Source organism: Blennius ocellaris, assembly GCF_963422515.1.
Source record: "Blennius ocellaris genome assembly, chromosome: 16".
NCBI classification, from domain to species: Eukaryota; Metazoa; Chordata; class Actinopteri; order Blenniiformes; family Blenniidae; genus Blennius; species Blennius ocellaris.
This window is the reverse complement of record NC_137665.1, coordinates 19,830,562-19,851,358: the sequence shown is the minus strand read 5'-3', so window position 1 is coordinate 19,851,358 and position 20,797 is coordinate 19,830,562. Positions and strand designations below refer to the sequence as shown.

The window sequence follows — 20,797 nt, the reverse complement described above, 5'->3', positions numbered from 1 at the left end:
AAATACCAGTACGACAACCAGCACCAGAACTATTCATTTTCAAGATAAAAGCTCATCTGGGCCTTAAGTTGAAGCTCACTTTTGATGAGAACTTGATGAGGAGGAGGGGTAAGAGGAGCAGGAGGAGGAAGAGGAGGAGCTCATCTAATTTTTTGTCTTCATGCATCTGTTCAGGCTGATTAAAATAATAGAAAGGCCCCAGATATTATTGTGTTAAATTATTCTTTGTGTCTGGATCCTTCAGTAAAACCTCATGTTTATATGACGATCAGTGTCGCTGCTCAACCTCCATATTTACATTGACAACATTTCTCCACAAACGATTTCCTCAAAGGAGCTTTAAGGGGGTCAGAATCACCTGGTGATGAGTTCAGAGGTATCATGTACCTTGTGCTCTTTATAGGAGCTACCTGTAACGTACCATCTGCTCTTTATAGGAGGAGCTACCTGGAACGTACCATGTGCTCTATATAGGAGGAGCTACCTGGAACGTACCATGTGCTCTTTATAGGAGGAGCTACCTGGAACGTACCATGTGCTCTTTATAGGAGGAGCCACCTGGAACGTACCATGTGCTCTTTATAGAGGGGAGTGAACTGCCTTCAGGTGTGTGTGTGGGTGGAGCGTACCATGTGTGATCGGGAACTAATACCAGTACGAGAACGAGACCCAATTCCAGTACGAGAACCAGTATGAGAACCAAACCAATACCAGTACTAGTAATAGAACCAGTACCAGAGCCATTACTAGAACCACAACCAGTACTAGATCCAGACCAAAAGAAACCAGATAAAGACCAGTAACCTAAAACCTCTAGTGATGTGAGACGACATTTCAGTTGAATAAACGTTGTTTTGTTGGAATCACCATGACAACTGGCCTGTTTCAATTGGCTGACAGATGTGTACAGATGTCAGTAGGCGGGGCTTACATTTTTTTTATTGATTTATTTCCATCAGGATGATAAAAAGAACATAAAAAACAGCTGTGGTGTCAGATGAGTGAAGATGTCATAAAATGAGGAGGGGCGGGGCTTCGGAGTAGCAGCAGTCTGTTTCAGCCAATCAAATGATAGAGTGGAACACAGGGGGAGGAGCTCATCGCTCTGTTAAAATGTTGCCTAGCAACAGTACTCCCACAGCCAGTCAGGATGGATGAGGGGCGGGGCTTGATTAGGCGGGGCGGGGCTAGAGGACATCGTCGCTCTCCGCCGTGTGGAGCTGCGTGTCGTCGGCGTCCGTCATGATGCTGCTGTCCTGACTGTCGTCCACCTCGGCCGCTGAGACACACAAAGGGAGGTCAATCACACAGCCTGGTTACAGGAAATCCTTCCTGCCCACGGCAATAAGACTTTTTAACTCTTCTACCTCCGTCAGAGCCTCAATCATCACCACCTGGACTAAATTACATTGATACTTATATTATATCATATATTTCATATGGCATATTGCATGTACATATACATATATTTATACATGTGCAAGTACACTATTACCATTGGTATTATTATTATAAGTATACTATTACTATTGGTATTATTATTATTACTGATATATACATATATATATATATATATATAGTTATTTTATTGCTGCCATATTATTATTGTTATATTATTGCTACCATTATTAGTAGTACTATACACAAGTATTATATACTATTACACATTGTTATTATCTGTATTATTGTTATTATTATTATATAATGCCTACTTCTAATGGCTCTGCCACTGCACCTTACTATTTATTTATCTTGTTTTTATCTCCTGCTTATTTCTAAGTGCCCATGTTCCGTTCTGTGTTTTACTTTATGTCTTATAGCCAGATATTTTTATATTTTTATTTTTTACTTTTATTTCTATTCTATTGTATTTTATAATATTCGTATGTACCAGATTGCTGCAACAAAACAATTTCCCTTCGGGGATGAATAAAGTAATTATCTATCTATCTATCTATCTGGTGTGTACCTTCGTCCTCCGGCAGGTAGCGCTTATCAATGGCTTCTTTGATCTGGTTATTGGCTCCTTTAGGGTCCAGATCCATCGCCCAGCTGAAGTTCATCAGAGCCAGGTGAGTCTGCCCCAGCTTCTTGTACACCTGGGGAGGGAGGGGGGGGGGGGGGGGGGGGGGGGGGGGGGTGTCATGATTCATCAACAACTGTCTTTCATAGACGAGGTGAGAAATGAGGTGTGTCCAGGTGTCTCCTACCTTTCCTATGAGGAAGTAAACCAAAGACTCTTTGGGAACAATCTGCTTCAGCTCCTCCAGCTCCTGAAGAGCCGCCTGCACAGACACACACAGGCCACCAGGGGGCAGCGTCAGTCATTGAACCTCTTAAAAGGGCTTTTCCAGGAACACATTGATCAGTCAACGTCACCTTGTACTTATCGTTGGCGAACAGGATGGACGCTCGGTGGAATTTGCACAGCGGGTTCTTGGGGTCGATGCCGATCGCCCGGTTTAACGTTTCTAAAGCTGCTTCAGATTTCTTCAGAGCGTGTTGGACCTACACACACACACACACACACACACACACACACACACTTTCTAAACTGACTTGACTCTAAAGTAAAACCTGAAAATGTACAGAGTACTGTAACCTCTACAAGTCGTCATTAAGTCCCTGAGTTTTCCCTGCCAAGTCGTCACCAAGTCGTCCCCATCGAGTCGTCAGAGTCCCCGAGTCGTCCCCACTGAGTCGTCATGCAGTCTCAGCCGAGTCGTCAGTGCGTCTCCCCCACTGAGTCATAACCCAGTCCCCACCGAGTTGTCACAGTTTTACAAGAGCAAGTCAGGAGTTCAAGCGAGCTCTTTCAGAGGACGGGGTCACTCGGGAGCTGCTGCCTCTCCACCTGGTGTCGGTCACTCTGACTCCTGCAGGAGGTGCTGTATTAACCCACCACTGCCTCGTGCTAATGCTAACGTACCACTCCGATGTGACACAGCAGGACGGAGCTCTGAGGGTTGATGCTCAGAGCTTTCTTGAAGTGGATCTCGGCCAAGTTGAACTTCTCTTGTTTGTAGTAAATCATCCCCAGACCGTACCTACACACACACACACACCTTAGTAAACAGTCATGGTGTCCAGAAAGACAACAGTCTTCGGCAATATTGATCGGTTCGGTTCGTCCTGACAGGCCTGTTAGGTCATTTCCAAACACTGTTGTGGCTCCGCCCACTCAGCCCCTCCCACTACCACTTGTTCCTCACAGCTGATGATGCCCAGTGCAGAAGGAGTCAGTCCAGGTGATCCAGACTCAAACGGGTATCGGGGTGGGGCCGCATGTCTAGGGTGGTGTAGCAGGTCTAGGGTGGTGTAGCAGGTGTCGGGTGGGGTGGCAGAATCGGCAGCATAACGACTCAAGGAGGAAACACCAATGGAAAATCAACCAACCCGAACCGAACCGGGACTACCTGGACCTTTGCACCCTCGTCTTTAATGAAGCATTTCAGTTCAAGCAGAATGTAGCCAACAATGTAGCAGGACCGTCAGCGTGCCTCAATGTTACCATGGTAACCTACCAGGCGTTGTAATGTCGGTTGTTGACTCTGATGGCGTTCCTGAAGCAGGCCAGCGCTCGGTCCAGCTCCTCCGTCAGGACGAACTCGTGACCCAGCAGGTTGTAGGCGTAGGCAAAGCCCGGGTCCACCTGAATAGACGGACTGCAGTGAGACAGCCGAGCGGTCACCATGGCGACCGTGGTGGGAGACACTCACCTGGATGGCTCTCTGGAAGAACTTGATGGCGATGTCGTGCTCTCTCTGCAGGCTGAAGCAGTTTCCGGCCACACACCAGGCCTGAGGAGAGCACCGTCAGCAGGGGGCAGCAGAGGGAGAGGTGGAAGGCAGAGAGAGCAGACAGGTGAGAGGGAGAGCAGAGAGCAGACATGTTTGAGGGAGAGCAGACAGGTGAGAAGGAGAGCAGACAGGTGAGAAAGATAGCAGACAGGTGAGAGGGAGAGCAGACAGGTGAGAGGGAGAGCAGACAGGTGAGAAAGAGAGCAGACAGGTGAGAAAGAGAGCAGACAGGTGAGAAAGAGAGCAGACAGGTGAGAAGGAGAGCAGACAGGTGAGAAAGAGAGCAGACAGGTGAGAAGGAGAGCAGACAGGTGAGAAGGAGAGCAGACAGGTGAGAAAGAGAGCAGACAGGTGAGAGGGAGAGCAGACAGGTGAGAAAGAAAGCAGACAGGTGAGAGGGAGAGCAGACAGGTGAGAAGGAGAGCAGACAGGTGAGAAGGAGAGCAGACAGGTGAGAAGGAGAGCAGACAGGTGAGAAGGAGAGCAGACAGGTGAGTTACCTCAGGACAGTTCTTGTCCATGTCCGTCAGGTCTTTGGAGAGAGCGGACAGCGCCACGTCTTTCTGCAGGTGCCACAGCGTGGTGGAGTAGATCTCCATTCCTTCCACTCGGTACGACTCAATGCGGCGAACCTCGCTGAACAGCCGCTCCGCCTGCAGACACACACATCGTCATGACGTCCACCAGGTGAGGTCGCGGAGCGCCGCCCGTCGCCTCACCTGCGTGTACTCGGCCAGCTCGAAGTAGGCCCTGCCGATGTGCGTGAGGACCCAGCCGGTGTTGTAGTGCTGGGGGGGCAGCGAGCTCAGGATGCTGATGGCGTCCCTGCAGCTGTAGGAGCACAACGCCTGGTAACCGCGGCCCAGTTCCCGTAGCAACGCCATCACGCTGTCTGAACACAGAGCAAACCGTCAGGACTCGGCTCACCGGTCAACACTCTCGTCTGAACAGGGGTGATTCTCCAGTCGTGTCCATGCACTCTTGCCACAGACAGTGGAGGGGGCGGGGGGGGGGGGGCATCTGGGGCAGTACCTGCTGCAGCCCTCTGGTACTGGGGGGTCTTGGTGTCGGGGAGACTCAGACCCGGGTCCAGCCTCAGGATGTCCAGACTCTCATTCAGGTTGCTGCTGTTGGACGTCTTGGCTGATTTACACTTGGTCTTCCTGTTGGGGATCTTGGTGGGAAACTTCATCTTCAACTTCTTGCTGTTCTCCTGCAGGAATAGAAGACGAGTGAGTGTGATCCTACGTCAGAGGGTGGAGCAGATGGAGCAGGTCTACCTTGGCCGTGGAGCTGGCACTGGTGAACAGTCTGGAGCTTCTTCTGGGCTGAACGTTGGGAGGACCAGACATACTGGGACTGAGGACCTGAGGGGAGCCACTGAGAGACAGACAGGAAGTCAGACAGGAGGTCAAACACAGAGACAGACAGGAGGTCAGACACAGAGACAGACAGGTGGTCAGACAGAGACAGAGAGGTGGTCAGAGACAGACAGGAGGACAGACAGGAAGCCTGACACAGAGAGAGACATGAGGTCAAACACAGAGACAGACAGGAAGTCAGACACAGAGACAGACAGGTGGTCAGACAGAGACAGAGAGGTGGTCAGAGACAGACAGGAGGACAGACAGGAAGCCTGACACAGAGAGAGACATGAGGTCAAACACAGAGACAGACAGGAAGTCAGACACAGAGAGAGACAGGAGGTAAGACAGACACAGAGAGAGACAGGAGGTAAGTCAGACACAGAGACAGACAGGAGGTCAGACAGAGACAGAGAGGAGGTCAGACAGAGACAGACAGGAAGTCAGATACAGAGAGAGACAGGAGGTAAGACAGACACAGAGACAGAGACAGACAGGAGGTCAGACAGAGACAGAGAGGTGGTCAGAGACAGACAGGAGGACAGACAGAGACAGAGAGGTGGTCAGAGACAGACAGGAGGACAGACAGAGACAGAGAGGTGGTCAGAGACAGACAGGAGGACAGACAGGAAGTCTGACACAGAGAGAGACATGAGGTCAGACAGAGACAGAGAGGAGGTCAGACAGAGACAGACAGGAAGTCAGATACAGAGAGAGACAGGAGGTAAGACAGACACAGAGACAGAGAGGAGGTCAGATACAGAGAGAGACAGGATGTAAGACAGACAGAGACAGAGAGGAGGTCAGACAGAGACAGACAGGAGGTCTGACGCAGAGCGACAGGAGGTCAGAGGGTACCTGGTGTGAGGAGCAGACACGGTCTGTGATTGGTTGAAAGGGATGGGGAGAACGTCTCTACTGTTTCCACTCTGACTGAACACTGACTTGGACTGACTGATCCTGGAAACAGACTGACAGAGACATGTGGAGGTGAGACAGAGTGTGCGTGTGTGTGTGTGTGTGTGTGTGTGTGTGTGTGTGTGTGTGTGTGTGTGTGTGTGTGTGTGTGTGTGTGTGTGTGTGTGTGTGTGTGTGTGTGTATGTGTGTGTGTGTGTGTGTGTGTGTGTGTGTGTGTGTATACCTTCTTGCTAGGACCGGTACTTTGCGTTTCCATGGTAGCAGAGTAGTTTTGTAGATATGTGGGGTCTCCTGGGCTCGGTTCCAGGGGCAGGATGCCAAAACTGCACACAGTGAAGTCAAGTTAAGCTGTGATGGAGGTGTGACGGTGGACTGATGGGGGTGTGGCGGTGGACTGATGGGGGTGTGGTGGTGGAACGATGGGGGTGTGGCGGTGGAACGATGGGGGTGTGGTGGTGGAACGATGGGGGTGTGGCGGTGGAACGATGGGGGTGTGGCGGTGGACTGATGGGGGTGTGGTGGTGGAACGATGGGGGTGTGGTGGTGGACTGATGGGGGTGTGGCGGTGGACCGATGGGGGTGTGGCGGTGGACTGATGGGGGTGTGGTGGTGGACCGATGGGGGTGTGACGGTGGACTGATGGGGGTGTGATGGTGGACCGATGGGGGTGTGATGGAGGCAGAATGGGGGTGTGATGGAGGCCTGATGGAGAACATGTGACACCAGCAGCGCCCTCACGGTGACTCACCTGGGTGTTAGCGGGCTGAGAGCTGCAGGTCCTCCTAATAGGCTCCGCCCACTCTTCGGCTTGTTTTGCTTAGCCAATAGTGAGCCGGCTGACGCCATAGAAACAGAATTAGCCAATAGAGAGCCGGTATCCGGGGAGATGAGGGAGGAGTCGATGTAGGAAACCGACAAATCAGACGTCAGCTTCCCGTTAGAAGATTCTAGATTCAAACGATTCAACTCCTAAAAGACAATCGGGACAATTGATCAGTAATCTGATTACTACGTTAACTTATCGTCTATGACAACAAAGGTCAGATCATCCTCCAGAAGAAGAAGAAAGTTCGACACTCCGGAGTCAGTGAATCATTTCTTGGCTCGGCAACGTTCCGGCCGAAATTTCACGCCCGACTTCTGCTGTGGCCTGTGATTGGTCAGATTTTTCTTCTTTACTTCTGCATTGTGCCACAAGTCTGTGACGGCGCCGAGCGTTTTGTATTTACACATCGCCATGTGCCGCGCACACACACACACTACAGCTGGCTAACGAATGCATCAGTCAAGATTTTAAATCACGTGTCACATGGACCCTTGCTACTGTGTGAACCCCGAAGCTCGTTATCATGGAGCCCTCCCACTTTCTTCTTCTTCTCAGGGATTACCTGGGGGCCCTGGGGTAACAGATTACTCTACACAGTACCAACGATACCAGGTGTAATCCTGGTTCACCTGATCAATAGGATCAGGTCAATCAGCGTTGAACTGAAAACTATCAGCAGGTGTGTTTGTTTTTATGTACCAGTGTGTCCTGGGGCGTCTCCATGAGGGCAGTGTCTAGACGGTGGGAGGGGTTCTGGGCAGGACTCACAGGTGGAGGGGGCGGGGCTATAGAGGAGGTCAACCTGAAAACCTGGTCAGGGTCTGGTTTCTCTCCTGGAACACAGAGGCGCAGGGTGAGCCGAGGCCACTTGTCCACTCACGGTGGACAGTGGGACGGAAAATGGACAGAGGCATTACCTAGGTGACAGAGGTTCTGGAAAGGCGACCAGAGGAAAGGGTTGAGGGTTAAACTCCTCTGGAAACACTCGGCTCCTTTAGCAACACGGTCGGTCTTACTGCTCAGAGACACACACACACACACACACACATATTAGAGTACATAAACACACACGCACGCACACGTACACAAACACACACACACACACCAGTAGATGTGTCCCAGTAAGGACAGGGTGAAGGACGCCGAGTCTCCAAACTCTGTGATGATGTCATCCTGACTCTTCTGCTTGTTCAACACTCCACCAATCAGAACCTGCTCTCCTTCTGCCAGCCTGGATAGAGAAAGGGGGGGGGTTAGAGAGATATAGTAATCTGCAATCATGAGAAGTGAACTGTGTGTGTGTGTGTGTGTGTGTGTGTGTGTGTGTGTGTGTGTGTGTGTGTGTGTGTGTGTGTGTGTGTGTGTGTGTGTGTGTGTGAACTGTGGACTGGATTTCCTGAACGGAGGCGGATCTCAATGAGATGTGGCGTAACGAGCAAGGAAATCCTTTCCACGGTTTGCAGCTGGCGAGCTTGTTAGCGTAGCAGCACAGTGCGATCCAACTTTTCATGACATGCCGCGGTTTGGACAGATTTTAATGCTCAAATACCGCAAAGAAACAGAAACGTACGATGTTCGCAAAGCATTACAGCAAGGTGCCGCCGTTTAAAAAGGCCAGCTCGCTGAGGACAAACGCATCAAAACGATGACAAGCAACCCCTCCACGCTGTAGCAGGCGAGTCACACCTCTGTGAGGCTGCGTCCTCCTCCACGCTAAACTCGCTAGAAATAGTCCCGATGGTTGGAGCTGCTTTAGAGCTGGAAATATTGTGTTGCTGCTGCGTTGATAAAGAATTTCTCCAGGAATTAACAAAGTGATTGTCAGGTTTTTAAGATAGAACTAGTTTATTAGATATGATGACTCATGGAACTAAAATAGTTTGTACTGCTTCTTTTTCTCACCTTCTACTAACCTCAAGTTGTCTTTTGAGAGAAAACATGCAAACAATCCTACATTTCATACTTTACTGAAGAGAGCAGTTTATTACAGCCTCGTGTAAAATCAACAATAAAGATAATCAGAATATTAAAGCAGCTCTGGTATCGGAACATATCGGTATCGGCAGATATCCACATTGGGGTATCGGGATTGGATCGGAAGTGAAAAAATGTGGATGGGTGCATCGCTAGTGTCAGTGTGTGTGTTAGTGTGTGTGTGTGTTAGTGTGTGTGTTAGTGTGTGTGTCCTACTTGCTGAGCTCCACGCAGCACTTGGCCAGCAGGAAGCGGACCTGCGGAGTGGAGCAGCTGTGAGCCTTCAGCAGCCGGTAGGCCTTGTAGGGTTTCCCCGAGCGGTGGTAGCATGTGGCCAGCAGGTACAGGGCCTCCTCTGAACGCACTGCACACAGACAGTGGATGGGTTAACCACTGGTGAGTTAACCGGCCAGGTAAAGAGCAGACTGAAAAAAAGAGGAGTTACCTTCAGCGTAGAGTCTCTCAGCGAGGAAAACGGCGTCCAGGTAGGCGTAGTGGTTCAGAGCCTGCCACACTGCAGCCTGCACACAGAGCGACGCGCTAATTAGTCCCCCTACTGTACCGACAACTAGTCCCCCGACTGTACCTACAACTAGTCCCCCGACTGTACCTACAACTAGTCCCCCCTTCTGTACCTACAACTAGTCTCCCCTACTATACCAGATAACTAGTCCCCCCTACTATACCTACAACTAGTCCCTCCCACTGTACCTACAACTAGTCCCCCCTACTATACCTACAACTAGTCCCGACTGTGCCTACAACTAGTCCCCCCTTCTGTACCTACAACTAGTCTCCCCTACTATACCAGATAACTAGTCCCCCCCTACTATACCTACAACTAGTCCCTCCCACTGTACCTACAACTAGTCCCCCCTACTATACCTACAACTAGTCCCCCCTACTATACCTACAACTAGTCCCCCGACTGTGCCTACAACTAGTCTCCCCTACTATACAGATAACTAGTCCCCCCCTACTATACCTACAACTAGTCCCCTGACTGTACCTACAACTACTCCCTCCTACTGGACCTACAACTAGTCTCCCCTACTATACAGATAACTAGTCCCCCCCTACTATACCTACAACTAGTCCCCCGACTGTGCCTACAACTAGTCCCCCCTACTGTACCTACAACTAGTCCCCCCTACTGTACCTACAACTAGTCCCCCCTACTATACCAGATAACTAGTCCCCCCTACTGTACCTACAACTAGTCCCTCCCACTGTACCTACAACTAGTCCCCCCTACTATACCTACAACTAGTCCCGACTGTGCCTACAACTAGTCCCCCCTACTGTACCTACAACTAGTCTCCCCTACTATACCAGATAACTAGTCCCCCCTACTGTACCTACAACTAGTCCCTCCCACTGTACCTACAACTAGTCCCCCCTACTATACCTACAACTAGTCCCCTGACTGTGCCTACAACTAGTCCCCCTTACTGTACCTACAACTAGTCTCCCCTACTATACAGATAACTAGTCCCCCCTACTGTACTGTACCTACAACTAGTCCCCTCCTACTGTACTGTACCTACAACTAGTCCCCCTACTGTACCCTCTGGGGCCGATCCGATCCAGTATCGGGTTCCCATATGAACGTAATTTACAGATCGGACATTTCTGATTGAATCTGCGGAGATTTCCGATCCATGAAGCCTCGTCTGTACTTCTGCTGAAACGAGTCCACAGTGTTTCCCTGCCGCTGCTCTGCTCACTGCAAACTGTGGGCTGGATTTCCTGAACGGAGGCGGGTCTCAATGAGACGTGGAGTAATGACTCAGGAAATCCTTTCCACAGGGTGTAGCCAGCTTAGCATGCTACGGAAGTAGCGCCGTAGTGCTACTGGACTTTTCATGATAGCATGTCGGTGTTTAGACGGATTTTACGCTCAAAACACCGAAAAGTATCGACCCGAATGTTTGTGAAGCCGTTGTACAGCGAGACGGACGCTCTGCAGCCACACGTCACCATTTTAAAATGCCAACTCGCCAAGGAGAACAGCTCGTTCCTCCGCGGTTGCAGGCAATTCACACCTCCATGACGCTACATCCTGCTCCACGCTAAACTCCCTCAAAATAGTCCGAATCATTTGTGTTGCTTTAGAGCTGGAAACATTGTGTTGCTGCTGCATTGATAAAGAATTTCTCCAGGAATTAACAAAGTGATTGTGAGGTTTTAAAGATAGAACTAGTTTATTAGAGATGATGGCGTCACACAGACCCCCACATCGTCCTCATGGAACGAAAATAGTTTGTACTGCTTCTTTTTCTCACCTACTACTAACCTCAAGTTGTCTTTTGAGAGAAAACATGCAAACATTCCTACATTTCATACATGCAAACATTCCTACATTTCATACTTTACAAACCAACGCTACTCGTACGTTACCAACAAACCAACGCTACACGTACATTACCAACAAACCAACGCTACACGTATGTTACCAACAAACCAACACTACACGTGCGTTACCAACAAACCAACTCTACACGTATGTTGCCAACAAACCAACGCTACACGTATGTTACCAACAAACCAACACTACACGTGCGTTACCAACAAACCAACTCTACACGTATGTTGCCAACAAACCAACTCTACACGTATGTTGCCAACAAACCAACGCTACACGTATGTTGCCAACAAACCAACACTACACGTACGTTACCAACAAACCAACGCTACACGTACATTACTAACAAACCAACGCTACACGTACGTTACCAACAAACCAACGCTACTCGTACGTTACCAACAAACCAACGCTACACGTACGTTACCAACAAACCAACACTACACGTACGTTACCAACAAACCAACGCTACACGTACGTTACCAACAAACCAACGCTACACGTACGTTACCAACAAACCAACGCTACTCGTACGTTACCAACAAACCAACCAAACTCGTACGTTACCAACAAACCAACGCTACACGTACGTTACCAACAAACCAACGCTACTCGTACGTTACCAACAAACCAACCAAACTCGTACGTTACCAACAAACCAACGCTACACGTACGTTACCAACAAACCAACGCTACTCGTACGTTACCAACAAACCAACCAAACTCGTACGTTACCAACAAACCAACGCTACACGTACGTTACCAACAAACTAACACTACTCGTATGTCAGACAAAACAACCATTTGACATCCAGTCACGCCTGGATTATCTGCAGGGTTGAACAGACGTCTGAAAGACAAACTGTCTGGATAATCACAGTGTGAAGGAAACACAGTGTTTTATGTAAATCAACACTTATGTGTTGTGATGTTTGTTTCAATGCTTCATGTACAGCCTGTTCAGCAGCAGGGTTATTCTTTTTAAACTTTTAATTAGATGACTATTATTGAAGAAATAAGTTTGTGCATGTAACAATAATGCGGTACCGGACTGTGGATCATTTGGTCCCGGGCTGCAAGGAGAGAGCAGAGTTTTATCTTGAAAATGCTCCTTTAAGTTTCTATTAGTTTGCATTGAGTTTAATTTGAAAAATGCTTCACTTCCATCCATGGCTTTAGGCAGAAATCTGTGTTTTGGGTGTCCATCCTTCCATCATTCTTCTCTATGACGACAACTACGATGATAATAATAATAATAATAATAATAGTTAAGAGATCAACCTTAAATGGTGCATTCTAATGCATTCTGGACTACTAAATACTACATTGTCACATGTAGATTTTGTATCTTAACAGTGATGTATTTTTTTCCCCCCTTGACATTTTTCCTGATGCAATCAAACTTTCTTGCTGTCGCCATGGCAACATAACCAATGTCTGGTTTGTCCTGCGTCTTCCCGTTCAAACTTCTTCAACTCACTGCAGAGCTTCACCACAACACATTCAACATTGGAATGGGGACGATCCGATCCAGTTTCGGGCTCTGACACATCCTATCTGACATTTCAGATCCGTGAAGCCTCGTCTGCATTACTGCTACTGAAATGACTCCAGTGGTTCCCTGCCGCTGCTCTGCTCACTGGCTGCAAACTGTGAGGGGGGGGTCTCATTGAAACACGGAGCAACGATTCAGGAAATCCACTCCACAGTTTGCAGTCAGCAAGCAGGCTAGCATACTAACACTGTTCTCATGACAACATGTTGCTGTTTGGACGCATTTTAAGCTCAAAACACCGAAAAGCATCGACGTGGATGTTATCAAAGCTGTAGCCCAGCGAGGCGGCGCTCTGCCACTAGACGTCAGCGTTTTAAAACTCCGGCTCTCCGGGAGAAGCTCTGACATCAAAACAATGAGCAGGCGAGTCACACCTCCGTGAGGCTGCGTCCTCCCGGACTAAACTCCCTGGAAATAGTCCCGATGGTTGGAGCTGCTTTAGAGCTGGAAACATTCTGTTGCTGCTGCATTGATAAAGAATTTCTCCAGGAATTAACAAAGTGATTGTCAGGTTTTAAAGATGGAACTAGTTTACTATGAGATGATGACGTCATGCAGACCCCCACATCGTCCTCATGGAACTAAAATAGTTTGTACTGCTTCCTTTTCTCACCTTCTACTAACATCAAGTTGTCTTTTAACTATTTCTTTTCATTTTGCATACATTTGTACATTTCATACTTCAGTATAGAGGAGTTTATCTCAGCCTCATATAAAATCAAGAAGAAGAAGACGAAGAAAGCAAACAGAGCTCCAGGAGATCGATGCTTCCCTAATTCAATACATCACATGATGAACCTGGAAGACTGGAACTAGAACTGGACCGAGACGGAACCTGAACTGGAACTAGACCTGGTCCTAGACTGGACCTGAACTGGAACTAGACCTGGCCCTGAACCGGACCTGAACTGGAACTAGACCTGGACCTAGACTGGACCTGAACTGGAACAAGACCTGGCCCCAGACATTGTAGGAGTTGATGACCAATGAACCTTAGAGCTGCTTGTACTAACAGCTAACATTAATAAGCTAATAGCTAACCAGCTGACATCAGCTCTCGTTAGTACTAAAAACTAGGCAGCTTCAGCTGGTAACTGTTAGCCGGCTAACTGGTAGCTAGTGAATGTTAGTTGGTTAACCGGTAGCTGGTTAGCAATAAGCGGGTTAGCCGTTTCGCTAGTAGCTGGTTAACGTGGAGTCAGAACATTAGACACGTCGTTTTTCTCTTGATCTTTAACGGGAAACGTTTAGGCTCCGCGAGGCTAACCGTTAGCATGTTAGCTTCAGCTGCTCAGTCCAAAACACACACACACACACACACACGCACACACGCACACACACACACACGCGCGCGCGCACACACACACACGCACACACACGCACACAAACACAAACACACAAACACACACACAAAGTCCCGCAGGAATATAAACTTCACCGGGTCGGGGAGGCGGTAGCTCCGCCGGTCCACCGCGGAACGTTCCGGTTGTGTCCGGTTCTCTAACGTCAGGTGAATTCAGTAGTTGGACCGGAGCGAAGTGCGACGTTAGAGACCGACGTGCCCGAACCGTCGGGGGTTGTAATGTGACAGAAATAACCGGGGAGCTCTGGAGGCCGCTCCGCCGCCAGCGGGCCAGCGAGCGCCGAGTGAACACCAACCCACCGTCACCACCGTGACCGTGAAGCACAGAGGAGACCCGCGGCAGGCCTGTGACCGGGGCCCGGCTCTCAACCGGGGATGGGCCTGCCGCTGAGTCCGGGCGGTAGCAGCCGGCCCGGGAGCAGCCAGCTCCGGCTCCCCACTCATGACAACGAGCCGCGGCAGTGTGTTTACCTGGACGGGTTCCTGCAGCACCGTCATTCCGCCTCTGCCCTCCGTCTGTCGCTTCCCGTCGTCTGTTGTCCTCGCTGATCTCGCTTCTGTCGGTACTCGAGTCTCCAGGAGGAGCTGCAGCCGAACATTTGAACAACCCGACCGTTAGCAGCCGAGCGAAGCCGAAGATTCCCGACGACCGCAGTGGTGTGGAGCGGAAAACAACGAATGTGCAGCGGAAAGAGCCGAAGTGGCTGCCGCGGGAACATGCTGCCATCTAGTGGTTTAAAGTGGTTCTACATGTGTTCAACTCAAATCACCAAGAATTCCTCCGTTTGAATTAAAGACTTGTCACATGTTGCCCTTTGGTTATCGATCACTACTGGTTATTGATCACCACTCAGTCACCTGTTACCCTCTGGTTATCAATCCATTCTGGTTATTGATCACTCTTGAGTCTCTGGGTTTGCCCTGTGAGCAGGCCCGCCTTAATGTACCCATAGGCCCCGGGGCTTGAACAGAATTGTAGCCCCCCCCCCCCCCCCCCCTCAGCGCAAACCCTAACCCTGAATCGCATAAAAAACCCAACCATGCAACTCCTACATGTGTCAAAAATAAATGTTAAATGACATCTTGCAATGTGTATCAAAATCTCAATCTTTAATTCAAAAAAAAAAAAACAACAACTACAACTCAACTAAAACAGACTGTCTCTTGCAAACAACAGAAAACATGCTTCAAAAATATTAGAATAACCGGATTGAGAGCCAACAATCTCCTCTCCGCTCTCGCTGTCAGCTGCGCGGCCTGCGCCTCCCGTGTCAGGGGCACTGGCTGCAGCGGCTGCGGGTGCCAGTTCGCCGAGGCTTGTGGAGGTGCCTGCGTCCGCGGCGCTGGTTCCGCCTCTGGTTTTTGATTTAAAAAAGCCCGTTAGCTTCGGCATATGGCTCATAAGTTCTTTATCACGACGCTCCTTCTCCTTTTGCGTCTTTCTTTTCTGTGCACCGCTCTCAAACTTTTTCTTCCCCGACATTTCTGTCTCTCGCTACGAGTCGCCATCAAGAAGTGTTATAAGTGAATAGATGCGTTACGTACATAAGCTACGTCTTTCTATGCGCTTGGATTGGTTAGAATTTGTCACAGCATCAATGTGATGCTATGACAAATTCTAGCTAATTGGTCAGTTGACGCCGCAGTATGTGATTGACAGGTAAAACAAACAAATTACAATATAATATGGAATTCGATTATATCTGATTTGGCCCTCTGGGCCAGGTAGGGCGGGCCTACTGCAGGTACACACGTAGGAGCGCATCACTATCATCCGGTTCGTCATGCAGCAAAGTGAAGTGATTGACATGAAAATCGACAAATCATCTTTTCTTTTTCCTTTTTTCCTTAATTCTGATAGGCCCTTGACAATAGTAGACCCCTGGGCTCTAGCCCCTGCTAGCCCGTTGGATAAGGCGGGCCTGCCTGGGAGGGACTGGAGACCTGTTCAGATGAACCTGTCCTCTTCCATGATTAGGTGGGACCATGATGATGGATGGTAATGAAGGGATGGATGGATGATGATTCATCATCCATCCATCCATCCATCCCTCATGGTTGCCATAGTGATTCCCCCAGTAAGACCAGATGAAGACAGAAGAGGCACCAACAGACGATAAATGATTTCAAATCAACTAAAAGCAGGGTTGTTCCTTTTCTTCACGGCATGACAAAAAAACAAAAACAAAGAAGTCAATGCAACACGACACACTTTATTGACGCTCCGTTCTCATCAATCACTCACACCGCTGGAGCTGCTAATGCTAAAGCTGCGAATGCTAAAGCGTGCCACCACTGAACATGTAGACGGGCCTCCGGAGCACTTCAACACGTTGGACGACAGACACACTACAGACATACTACAGACAGACACAGGGACATGTGGGACTACAGACACACTGCAGACAGACACAGGGACATGTGGGACTACAGACACACTGCAGACAGACACAGGGACATGTGGGACAACAGACACACTGCAGACAGACACAGGGACATGTTGGACTACATGGTGCAGTTGGCTTCAGGGAAGAGTCGACATTTCGCCACCATCAGGTAAGTTTCTACCTGCAAACACAGAACAACCAACACATAAGACATCATCATGACATCATCGTGACATCACTGTGAGAGCCCCTCCCCCTCCCCACCTTGTGCATGTCCTTCTTGAAGCAGGCCAGCAGCTCGTAGGTTCCGGTCAGAGACTCTTCAGCAGCCACCGTCTGGTAGTAGCTTCCATACGAGCCGTCGGGCAGAACGTCTGCTGGGTCCTGGTTCTCCTGCAGAACACACACGGTCCTGGTGAGTGTGTGTGCGTGTGCGTGTGCGTGTGCGTGTGTGTGTGTGTGTGTGTGTGTGTGTGTGTGTGTGTGTGTGTGTGTGTGTGTGTGTGTGTGTGTGTGTGTGTGTGTGTGTGTGTGTGTGTGTGTGTGTGTGTGTGTGTGTGTGTGTTCGTGTGTGTGTGTGTGTGTGTGTGTGTGCGTTCTCTCACCCTGATCAGCAGCATGATTCCCGTCTTCAGCTCCGACAGTTTGAGTGAAATCTGGTTCCTCTGAGTCGATCCGGTGGAAAGAGAACGGCTGGGAAACTCCCAACAGTCCAGCAGGCGGAAGGAGACGGTCAGCAGCCTCAGCACCTGCAGCAACACAACAACAACATGACTACACAACAACAACAACATGACGACACAACAACAGCATGACTACACAACAGCACAACATAAGGAAACAACAGACAGTACACAGACAGTGGTCACTGGATATTGGAACTACGTTGATGCCACGCTGGTGTTTGTATTACTGAGTGGTACTGAGTATTACCAAGTATTACACAGTACTCCAGAGTACTAACAGAGCTGCGCTGAGTCCAGTGCTGGTCAAAGGGACTCAGGGTGCAATGGGAGTACTGCGAGCACTCAGAGTGCCGGCGTTCACAGAGCTGCGCCGCGTGATGGGACCGAGGATGTAATCGGAGTACTGCGAGTACTCAGAGTACTCAGAGTAACCAGTACTCACAGAGCTGCGCTGCGTCTCGTGCTTGTCAATGGGACTCAGGATGTAATCAGACTGACAGAAGTCCTGGAGGAAGATCTTGTTCAGGTGCCGCTGGTCCTCCGTCTGGAGGGTGTTCTCCTGCACACACACACACACGCAGATCAATTAACACACAGTACAGATTGATCAGGTGATTGATCAGGTGATGGGCGTGGCCGTCACTCACGAAGTCGGAGAAGATCTTCTGGGCCAGCAGGTGGAGGTGCTGCACCCGGCTGGCCACGATGGAGAACAGACGCTGGCTGTCTGTGATTGGCTGACATGAGACGCCGAGGCACAGGAGGGCCAGCGGGACCAGGGCTGCACAGGTGACACACACAGGTGAGACACGCACTCTGGTCAGACACTCAAGGGAGACACACTCAGGTGAGACACTCAAGTTAGAGACATTCAAAGTGAGACACACTCGGGTGAGAGACCTTCAGCTCAGAAAGAAAACAGACAATGAAGAGTGGCATCAGACTTGTTTCACCTCTGTTCATGGTTCTGGTTCGGGATCGGGTCGTGGTTCTGGTTCTGGATCAGGTCGTGGTGCTGGTCCTGGTTCTGGTCCTGACTCTTTAGCTGGACTTCAGTTTGGTTTGTGAAGTTTCAGGTCAGTTTCCTAGTTTTATAGCTGAAAACTTCATGATTATATTCAACCAGAAACCTGAACCCGTGTGTGTGCGTGTGTGTGTGTGTGTGTGTGTGTGTGTGTGTGTGTGTGTGTGTGTGTGTGTGTGTGTGTGTGTGTGTGTGTGTGTGTGTGTGTGTGTGTGTGTGTGTGTGTGTGTGTGTGTGTGTGTGTGTGTGTGTGTGTGTGTGCAGCCCTTCCAGGACATCTACCTGGAGCAGCGTGTTGTTTAAACATTGTTTATACTTTTCAAACAACATTTGGACATTTGTGATGGAGTGGTGATGGAGCAGTGATGGAGGAGTGATGGAGGAGTGATGGAACAGTGATGGAGGAGTGGTGGAGGAGTGGTGGAGGAGTGATGGAGTGGTGATGGAGTGGTGATTGAGCAGTGATGGAGGAGTGATGGAGTGGTGATGGAGTGGTGATTGAGCAGTGATGGAGGAGTGATGGAGGAGTGATGGAACAGTGATGGAGGAGTGGTGGAGGAGTGATGGAGTGGTGATGGAGTGGTGATTGAGCAGTGATGGAGGAGTGATGGAGGAGTGATGGAACAGTGATGGAGGAGTGGTGGAGGAGTGGTGGAGGAGTGATGGAGTGGTGATGGAGTGGTGATTGAGCAGTGATGGAGGAGTGATGGAGTGGTGATGGAGTGGTGATTGAGCAGTGATGGAGGAGTGATGGAGGAGTGATGGAACAGTGATGGAGGAGTGGTGGAGGAGTGGTGGAGGAGTGATGGAGTGGTGATGGAGTGGTGATTGAGCAGTGATGGAGGAGTGATGGAGTGGTGATGGAGTGGTGATTGAGCAGTGATGGAGGAGTGATGGAGGAGTGATGGAACAGTGATGGAGGAGTGGTGGAGGAGTGATGGAGTGGTGATGGAGTGGTGATTGAGCAGTGATGGAGGAGTGATGGAGGAGTGATGGAACAGTGATGGAGGAGTGGTGGAGGAGTGATGGAGTGGTGATGGAGGAGTGATGGAGGAGTGATTGAGCAGTGATGGAGGAGTGATGGAACAGTGATGGAGGAATGGTGGAGGAGTAATGGAGCGGTGATGGAACAATGATGGAGGACTGGTGGAACAGTGATGGAGGAGTGATGGAGGAGTGGTGGAGGAGTGGTGGAGGAGTGATGGAGGAGTGGTGGAGGAGTAATGGAGCGGTGATGGAACAATGATGGAGGAGTGATGGAGGAGTGGTGGAGGAGTAATAGAGCGGTGATGGAACAATGATGGAGGAGTGGTGGAGGAGTGATGGAGGAGGGTGAATCCACCGGTCAGACTCACTGAATTCATTCATGTCTTCACGAACCTGCGGAAAACAACAAGCAGTTTATTCATAAAATTTGTGCTGTGATGCTCTGAACCGGGGAGGAGGAGGGGGGGGGGCATAATCCTCCTCTTCCTCCTGGTCATACCTGAAAACAACTGCTGCCTCTTCTCCTAACATCAGATCATAGAGCATCTTCCTCCTCTAACATCAGATTATAGAGCATCTTCCTCCTCTAACACCAGATTATAGAGCACCTTCCTCCTCTAACATCAGATTATAGAGCATCTTCCTCCTCCAACACCAGATCATAGAGCATCTTCCTCCTCTAACATCAGATTATAGAGCATCTTCCTCTAACACCAGATTATAGAGCATCTTCCTCCTCTAACATCAGATTATAGAGCACCTTCCTCCTCTAACATCAGATTATAAAGCATCTGCCTCCTCCAACACCAGATTATAGAGCATCTTCCTCCTCTAACGTCAGATTATAGAGCACCTTCCTCTAACACCAGATTATAGAGCATCTTCCTCCTCTAACATCAGATTATAGAGCACCTTCCTCCTCTAACACCAGATTATAGAGCAGCTTCCTCCTCTAACATCAGATTATAGAGCATCTTCCCCCTCTAACATCAGATTATAGAGCATCTTCCTCCTCTAACATCAGATTATAGAGCATCTTCCTCCTCTAACATCAGATTATAGAGCACCGTCCTCCTCCAACATCCTTCATGTGTTGTGAAGTTATGTTGTGATGTTGTGTTGTTGTGTTGTGATGTGTTAATTTGTGTTTTTAAGATGTGTTGTTAATTTGTGTACAGGTTGTGATGTTGTGTTGTGAAGTTGTTTTGTGAAGTGTTATGAAGTTGTTTTGTGAAGTGTTGTGGTGTGTTGTGATGTGTTGTGAAGTGTTGTGATGTGTTGTGAAGTTGTTTTGTGAAGTGTTGTGATGTTATGCGGTGTCAGTGGAGGATCAACAGTCAGATCAATGTCACTGATCAATATTCACCAGATGTTTGTGTCGCTGCTTGTCACATTAATGACGTCTGACCTTCTTTCCTTCTCTCGTGTTAATATTCACAAGTTCATCCAGCGGAAACTCGTACCGTTTCCATGGTGATGACGGTGCAGTGACTCACCTGTACAGGTGGTGGTGGAGGGCTCTGGTTTTCTCTTCCGGATTAACTTCA

General features: G+C 49.3%; 2 protein-coding genes across 2 annotated transcripts; both read right to left on the bottom strand.

Annotated features, from left to right (window-relative positions):
* Window positions 1-949: 949 nt before the first annotated feature.
* On the bottom strand, window positions 950-14,773 carry cdc27 (cell division cycle 27). The gene is made up of 20 exons (XM_080511620.1): window positions 14,638-14,773; window positions 9,329-9,404; window positions 9,100-9,247; window positions 8,015-8,140; window positions 7,827-7,924; window positions 7,609-7,742; window positions 6,832-7,052; window positions 6,307-6,406; window positions 6,023-6,135; window positions 5,081-5,180; window positions 4,833-5,013; window positions 4,520-4,692; window positions 4,301-4,453; window positions 3,720-3,800; window positions 3,525-3,652; window positions 2,930-3,047; window positions 2,380-2,508; window positions 2,211-2,285; window positions 1,970-2,099; window positions 950-1,279 (listed from the first exon to the last, which is right to left on the bottom strand). Exons 1-20 carry the CDS (start codon window positions 14,662-14,664, stop codon window positions 1,188-1,190), a joined length of 2,403 nt encoding a protein of 800 aa, XP_080367746.1. The 5' UTR covers window positions 14,665-14,773; the 3' UTR covers window positions 950-1,187.
* Window positions 14,774-16,671: 1,898 nt separating this feature from the next.
* On the bottom strand, window positions 16,672-18,202 carry gh1 (growth hormone 1; the record flags this gene model as incomplete). The annotated part of the gene is made up of 6 exons (XM_080511058.1): window positions 16,672-16,734; window positions 16,818-16,946; window positions 17,159-17,302; window positions 17,682-17,798; window positions 17,887-18,020; window positions 18,193-18,202. The coding sequence occupies 6 exons, from the start codon at window positions 18,200-18,202 to the stop codon at window positions 16,672-16,674; spliced, it is 597 nt and encodes a 198-aa protein (XP_080367184.1).
* Window positions 18,203-20,797: the final 2,595 nt, after the last annotated feature.

Bases quoted from the DNA above. Each gene is read 5' to 3' on its own strand.
- cdc27 (XM_080511620.1), bottom strand. From the start codon at position 14,664: ATGACGGTGCTGCAGGAACCCGTCCAG. The intron at 4,693-4,832 runs GTACTGCCCCAG...CTCTGTGTTCAG, and splicing joins GTACCAGAGGGCTGCAGCAG to ACAGCGTGATGGCGTTGCTA. The intron at 1,280-1,969 runs GTACACACCAGA...TGTGTGTCTCAG, and splicing joins CTACCTGCCGGAGGACGAAG to CGGCCGAGGTGGACGACAGT.